This window comes from Petromyzon marinus, chromosome 37, assembly GCF_048934315.1.
Source record: "Petromyzon marinus isolate PM22_M1 ecotype Great Lakes invasive population chromosome 37, UKy_Petmar_22M1.pri1.0, whole genome shotgun sequence".
Taxonomy (NCBI): Eukaryota; Metazoa; Chordata; class Hyperoartia; order Petromyzontiformes; family Petromyzontidae; genus Petromyzon; species Petromyzon marinus.
Window position 1 is genome coordinate 11,543,884 of NC_133703.1, and position 8,307 is coordinate 11,552,190.

General features: G+C 43.5%; 1 protein-coding gene across 1 annotated transcript in view; it reads right to left on the reverse strand.

Annotated features, from left to right (window-relative positions):
- Nucleotides 1-3,207, reverse strand: part of LOC142930114 (uncharacterized) — a 28,070-nt gene extending 24,863 nt beyond the window's left edge. The window contains exons 1-2 of the mRNA XM_076072178.1: nucleotides 3,063-3,207; nucleotides 2,761-2,892 (exon numbers count right to left, since the gene is read on the reverse strand). Of these exons, the coding sequence (XP_075928293.1) occupies nucleotides 2,761-2,892; nucleotides 3,063-3,207 (277 nt within the window). The remainder of the gene's footprint in view (nucleotides 1-2,760; nucleotides 2,893-3,062) is intronic.
- Between the last annotated feature and the right edge of the window lie 5,100 nt (nucleotides 3,208-8,307).

Sequence of the window (8,307 nt, forward strand, 5' to 3'; positions counted from 1 at the left end):
CAATACATTCTTTACTAAAAAAATGTCAATTTTTTTATTTAAAGCTTTCGTGACTGCAGTAATTCATATTCTTATCTCTTTCGGTAAAGTCACGTTGAAGGGAAACAATAAAATATATATAAAACAATAAAAATTCTCACTATTCCCCCCTATGTTCACTCGTGAGAATTTTTTATTGTTTATATATATTTTATTATTTTATTGTTTCCCTTCAACGTGACTTTACCGAAAGAGCTAAGAATATAAAAAATGTTATTCATTAACAAACTCAATTTTCTTAACTTAAACATAATGTATATCTATATTAGTGGTTTTTGGCAAAGAGATCCACGTAAAATGGATATTTTTGGATGGTCCGCAATTTTTAATTAGCCACAGCTGTCCTCCTCGGCATTAGCACGGATAATCAAGAGGCTACTGTATTGTAAAATGTTACCATTTATCAATGTTGATACAGTAAAATGCAATGTTAATGGGGGAGAACATACAAACTCCACACGCTCTTTTATACTCACTCTTATATTCACTCACTCAACCTCTTGCATACTCACAATGCGGAATAGCGGGCGAACATACAGAATCCACATTCTCTGATACTCACTCACACACACACGCTCTTACCAAATAAATACATTAATTTAAAAAATGTAAAGGTGCAACCCTGGAATTGCTTGCTCACGTCACTGTTGGTGGAAGGGGCCTCCAGTAGAATGAGCTCTAGTAGGAAAGCCGTGATCCAGCAGTACATTGAACATCGCTGTAAATAGAAATGTGTGGCACCCATGAAATCATAAAAGTCATGTTACCGGCTTCCTGGACTACCTGGGACAGCTTTCCCTGACACTCCCCACCGGCTCGCGGTTGACGACGCACTGACAAACCAGAGTGACTATGCCAATATAGTAAACCTTCTCTATTCACGAGGGTTACAGCCTTGTGTTGCAGTCGAAACGTCGCGAGAATTTTATTGTTTTATATATATTTTATTGTTTCCCTTCAACGTGACTTTACCGAAAGAACCAAGAATATGTAGAAATCTTGTTCACAGTAAAAATGTGATAAGTTATTGATAAGAGAACACAGCACTGGGGGGCGATAGCCGCAACACTTTCCCTGATTGCATTCGCCTCATTCTTGATGGATCTCACAGTCCACGCCAAAATGTCGGCCTATCACAGACGTGCTCTCGAGTGCTAAAATGATAACTGTGCGTTGTTGTTATCAAACACCTGCATCTCCCGATGAGTCGTCCACCTGAATTCCTCACCATCTCGATTGTCATCAAATCATGAAAGGTAATAAAAACGAATTGTCATTCATATTTTATTATTTATTGTAGTCAGTGGTATTAAACATTTACTATTCCCCCCTATGTTCACTCGTGCCAGGAACGCAACCCCATTTTTCCTGGTCAACAAGGTTTCTACATTCGCGCGCGTTTTCAAGAACATAACCCTTGTGGTTTGAGAGGGTTTACTGTCCATATTTTATCCTGGAAGAAGCCAGTGTTATTGACGAATGCGTCCATGTATTTGTTGTTGTGCTTGTGTACCACTGCCAAAGTAGAAACACCAAGTCATTCGCTGTGCGCTGTGTACATGAGAGCAAACAGTCGGTGCGGGAGACCAAAATTGTTAACATGGGTGAGGGAATGAATCTGACTGCTCACCCTTCATCTAGATGAATCATCGATTGTGCATTTCATATAGTGTACCGTCAAAATACACGACTGCATTCTTCTTCAGGGTCATTGTCAATGACGCGACACAACTGGGTGGGATCGTTTTGCATTATTTCACCGATTTCAGGCTCACAGCCTTGCAGGTCAATGCCGCGCAAAGAACACATTGGCAGTTCAAACGTCTTTTGTGCATTCCATGTCGCCTTGTTTCTCATTAAGCCATCCTCACTGTTGATGTGATGGTAATGTCTGTCACTAATGGCTTCTCTAGGCCAGTGGTTCGCAACCGGGGGGGGGGGGGGTACGTGAGGTGATTTATAAATGTGTGAAATTATAGCAAACATGAGTCACTGGTGAATAATCACGTATGAATCTGCCAATAGAAAATTACGACGCTAACATCGAAGTCCATATCGTGACCTAGATCGGTATAAAAGACCTTTCTAAATTAATTATCAACAATGTTGTTTCCAAAAGTAACCAGCGAGCGCGAACAAATTACGCCGTTGATTTTTTTTATTCGCTTACAAGTTACTGGCTAGTTAGGGATACCTCACAAAATGGGCAACTGGTTAACATTGATGTACATTAGTCATACAATTATTTCTCAGAGCCGTGATGGGTCAGGCAAGCGAGGGTAATCGGTTGAAACACAATTCTACAAGAGGGCTAATAGTAGCCAGAGAAGGTTGCATTCTTTTTAAACGAATCTAGACAGAATATATTCAAACCTACGAACATAAATGTACAAAAGACACTTAAATTGACGACATGGTTAAGTTTGACTTTTAAACGCTTATCTTAACACTTGTTTTCGATAGAAAGTAAAATAAACATTGAGTGAACCTCTAGGTGGGGGGAGGGGGTAACGCGCAAAACAATTCTGTGATATGTCCACGAATGTTAGTACAGTAGCATTTGTCCCGCCAAAATACTGTACACGTGAGTTTTACTCAAACTTGCCGCTACCAAAAACTGCAGCCCTTAAGCGCCGGGCACAAAGAGAAGACTACATACCTGATATATAAAATCTATATGTAACACAACAATAATGTATGCATAGTCAAGAGCTTACTTACCGAGCGCTGTTGTTTGCGAGGGCTGGCAATTTGCGATGGCGGCCCCGCCCGCCGATCCTCGGGTGTGGGTGGGGTGGCTCACACCACGCCCGGCGGCCTTTGTCTCCCCGGTGGCGATGTTTACACACCGTACTCATTTGATGCCGAGTCGACCTCGGAGTGTCCCAGGACCACTTCGTACAATCGTCACCCGTGTTGGCCGTGAGCGGGAGTCGCGAGTAGCTCCCCACGCGCCGCCATGACAGTGCCGCCACCAACACCACGTGGCCCCCACCTGGGTCACGCGCTCAGGCGTCACGTGCTCAGGCGCATGCGCAGCACAGGAGAGTGAGAATCTGACGGCTGGGCGCAGGGCACGTGGTAATACGATCCCATCGTTGTAGCGTAGCGGCCCTTGCCAACACGGCACGCGTTTGGTTGATCGGCCTCCGCTTGTTTCAGGAACATGTTCTCGTGTTGCGAACAAATTGAGCGTTATAGCAGACTCTCGTGAAGGAGAACGCTCGTTAAGCGAGACGCGCCTGTGGTTGGGAAACGAAACGACGTGAATGCAAATGTTGCAATGAAACCACAAATATACAAATGAGCGATCAAATCACAGCATCCGTGAGAGATGGTGTGTGCAAGATGAGTTTGTTGAAGTTGAACTGCCGGCTCCACTCAATTTCCAAAGTGTCTTTCCACTTGGGCGAAGACTCACCACCTCAGCTGCCTGGACGCACACTTCGCAACCAATTTCCCTGATTTCGACGTGAAAAGGTGTCACTAGGCACGAAACCCATTTCAATGCCCAGCCTAAAACAATGGATGTGACCGCGGCTGAAACGAAACAACTCATTGAAATGTCACGTGATTAGTTGTTTTTTTCTCACGGAAAAGAGAGAATCCGCAAACCCCGACATCTTAACGCGTGCCTCGAAACCGATGGTGCCCTTTGCAAGCATGTAGTGTACACGTGAGTGAGCGCACTGACTTTGGATGTGACCGCTGAAGGTGGGATGTGCAATGTCAGCCACACCGCAAGATTTTGAGAAGCTGTGTCGCATGCCTCAAGCAACACGCGTCTCGACACTCGACCTGGTGAGTCCAAATTATTGCTTCATTTCTTCATTAAAAAAAATTCATATTTGTTGTTCTATAATACCGACACAAAATGAACGTACAGAATATCCTGTCACTTGAAATGTTTTTAAATTATGGTTATTGTCAGTTTAATAGGAATTTTGTATTCAAATAGGGTCATATTGCAAAATTGTTTTGAAAGTGCTGCTATACAGTGCGGTTAAATTGCAATCTTCAGAATCGAATATTAGTGTAATTGATTAATTGCAAATATTGGAGGTTATTCCACACAATCAAAATATTCAAGTTGATCTGTGCAGAGTCCCAAAGACGCCAAGCGTCCAGCAACAAACAGCACCATCAAATGTCAAAGGAATGAGACCCACGTGAGTATTGAACACATCGAACACAGAGCCTAGGACGAGAGTGGGCGGGGCAGAAGTGGTGGTTACATCGAGTTTCCCTCTCCCAAAGGAATGTGGAATATTGACCACCTTGCTGAGAGCTGCATACAGAATGGCATTGCACCCCATGATCGTTTGGAGCAGCAAGACTCAGATTTTTCAGTTTATGCCAAAATACACTTTCATTTACAAAAGCAAACCTTACAGCTCATTTGCGAGTCCACTGCTGTACAAGGGCCTCCACACACCGTGTCGGTCATTTTTGTTGTTCGACCATACTTTACCATGCTGCTCGGTATGGGTTGGGGGGGGGGTACAGGATCTGTTCAGATGTCACCGATGTCAGCCATGGCCAGGAATCAAACTCAGATGGCGCAGTGCATGAACCAATGCATCATCACTCCATCCATTATCTTGGATCAAGCAAAAGGTAAAAACAATTGCTGTAACATTTTTTTGTTGCAGCAGGAAACCATGAATAGCGAATACAGTACTATAAAGACAAAATCGGTAGCACACGGATAACTTGAGTTTGCTATATCGCAGGTGAGTTCGTTGTCACATTGTGTTTGATATGCCGTTATGTGACACGCACTTGCGAGATCATATGGATTTGTTTTACTGAAATCATGTGTTTTCATGGTGAATTCCTGATTTAGACCCCACCCCGCCCTCAAGCTGGGCGATGGGTCTTCATCTTCTTTCGCATGGCTAATGTAGACGCAGAGCAACAACTGCAATCTCACATTCAGGTGGTCAAGCCAGACAACCGCGCCAAGAGCAGTGGAGTGTATCATCACTGTGATGTCTCTTTCGTATTTGTGGATCGGGCGTTGCGTCGTTATATGCTGTACGGTCTGTTCTGGATGACCACAGTCACACACTACTGGGGAGTTTTTAATTTTCCACTTGTGCATCAGGTATCCGCATCTACTGCCGTGGTTTGTGCAGTGGATACAGTTTAGGGTGGACCATGAGCTTCGTGGAAGATCAAACCCAGGGATCTTCTTGCGTTGGCTCTTTCACAACAAGGCGGTGTTTGTGGGCGATGGGTGAGGGGCATGTCTAGTATGCGAGACTGAGACTGCGAGCGCAAGACATTGAAACGTCTCCTCGTGGTACATGCACGCAGTGGTTTGCAAGGCTGGCACGGCCCGGTTTTATTCATTCGGGCTTTAATCGGTTTTTATATAAAACCTGAGCACCTGGATCCTGCCCAAATCCGGTTTTATTAAAGTTAAGTCGGGATTTCAGTCGCACGCACCCATTAGCGGCGTTCGGGCCGGGGCCCGGGCTCAGCCGCCGTGCGCGTGAGTCACGCGCACGGCGGCATGGCCACGTCGACCGCCGCTGCTGCTGCTGCGTCTGAGCGAAACTTCTCGACGATGGGATTTATCCATTCTAAGTTGAGGAACAGCCTGGCGCCCAGCACAGTCGAGAAGCTCGTCTTCATTAAGTCGAACCTCAACGCGTTCTACGACTACTCCACGCCCGGCGACGGCCACGACAACACCGAGTCCAGCGGCGAGAGCGACGACGAAGACGACGCGGCGGCGGACGACGACGACGAGGAGGAGCAGGATTGAAGTGTGCACGAGACGCCGATAATAAAACCAGGTTTTAATCGGCAAAATCGGGTTTAATTCCATTAAAACCAATAACCCGATTTGTCGGGCAAAAAAGAAATCGGGGTTTTTCCCACCCTCGAGTGGTGGTGCTGGCCTATTTGGTGACCCCGAGCAGAAATTGTTTTGCCCCTACCCCTTTCCTATCCATAAACTCATTGTGAGGCGACACGGAAGATGTAGCAGTTTTATATTGAATCGCTTTTTTAAATATTCCCTAGAAATTTTAATCGAGCTTAAATTTAGTCGACCTCTAGTGTCCTGAGTTCGAGACCCTGCATGATTATACAGTTCTATTCTCCTATAACGCGGTAGTTGCGTTCCTGAAGAACACCGCGTTATGGAAAATCGCGTTACAATAGATAATGTACGGGTGCTTAAATTGTTTTAATACTTGTGAGAATGTGCAACAATACCACTAGAAATGTGCCTCCGGGCTCTGGAGACCACCTAGAGAAGATTCCAGGCATGTGTTGACAATGATGGCGAGCAAGTGGAGACTCTTTGACTTTTTGCAGCTATTAACATACATTTCTTTATCATGTTACAGTGTATTATCCGTTCTTTTTCCATTAAAAACGATATTCCCATATAAGTGTTAAAAACATGTTGAAGCACCCTGCATAATATAGGATAAAGCAATGTCTGCGATAACACGTGATGTGCGTACGCAGCCTGAACAAAGACTGAGGCGTGTGGGTAGCATCAAGAGCATCCAGCAGCATCCCACCTTGTGTGATGCTACACCGAGGTCGCCCTACAACTGCTTGTTCCTACTCGCGCAACGTAGTTCTGTTCACTCGATTGCTTTATAACCAATTCGTATGCGCGTTATAAAAATGTGTTCCCTAATACATTCATAGAATTATATCCAATTCGCCTTATGAAAACACGCAGCATTACAGAACAGGGGTTGCACAATCAGAGGGGAGGCTGAGCGCGTCGCTGCCTCACCTCTCGTCTCTTCCTGTATTTGCAGCGGAGCTCCGCAAATTTGGCGACTTTGACTATAAAAATGTTTGGAATCGTACAGAAATGACATTTATAACACAGATCAGTGGGAAAATTTAAATTTTTATTTGATTATTCTTTTTTTTAGTAACAGCTATTCTCATTGGAGTATGACAGGTGAGGCTGTGCCTCCCCTGACCGCACGTCCCTGCGCTACACGTACATACAAGTGTATTTGATTTTACATTGAGATATGCCGTGCTGTATATAAGTTGTTGATCCTTGTTATGGAGGTGGTTTTATTGGAGACTAAAGAGAAGCCATTGAGTTTCAACAGCTCTCTGTGCCACCCCGCCCTCTATAACCCTATCTATTGTACGAATTTACAAGAGCTTGCCATCACATGCCAAGCTATTGTAAATGATAGAGCAGCTAAGCAGTCCGAGGGGCCCGAAACGCCAAATTAGAAGATTGATCAGGTAAAAAGTATTTGTATTGTTTTAATATAATATAAACTACTTTAGTTTTAAAATGACTCCTTGTTAATTGAATTTCGTGGAGATTATAGAAACAAACGTAAAGCCAAGCATACAGATTAGCCACTTATAGAGTAGATGCCCTCCAGTTGGCCAGTGGACCTCCACTAACCGATACATTTCAAATAAACCAACCCCACCTCAGCAACAATTACGGCGTGTTTCAAGGTACCTACTGAATTTCCCTCTGACTACACAGCACGATAGCATGATGCATGAAAGAGCCATTGTTATCACGTCTCACATGCTGACTGTAAATACTTTTTTTTTCGTAACATTTTTCACCTCGTGCGCGTCACTGTTTATGTGAATAAACACAAAAAAATCATAAACACGGTTAAAATCAAAACAATTACAAGAGCAAATTTTGATTTAAAGCTTTCGTGACTGCAGTAATTCATATTCTTAGCTCTTTCGGTAAAGTCACTTTGAAGGGAAACAATAAAATAATAAAATATATATAAAACAATCAAAAAAATTCTCACGACGTTTCGACCATAACACAAACGGTCATCAGGTGTGTCGGTTTGCATACATTTATATATTTTTAAACGGTGTACTTATTTATTTATAAAAAACGTCAGCGCCACGCGCAGCGATTTGGCAGTTTATTTAGAAGGACTAGTCCATCTATGTTCTGAAAAGGAGGGGGGAGACGAAAAATTAATGTATGCTGTCTGAAAGCCACTGTAAGCGTGAACAATCAATTAAGACCTGAAATGGTTTATGGTTTATCGTCTCCCCCCTCCTCTTTTCAGAACATAGATGGACTAGTCCTTCTAAATAAACTGCCAAATCGCTGCGCGTGGCGCTGACGTTTTTTAAATAAATAAATGCGCCGTTTAAAAATAAAAAAAATTATGCAAACCGACACACCTGATGACGACCGTTTGTGTTATGGTCGAAACGTCGTGATAATTTTTTTATTGTTTTATATATATTTTATTATTTTATTGTTTCCCTTCAACG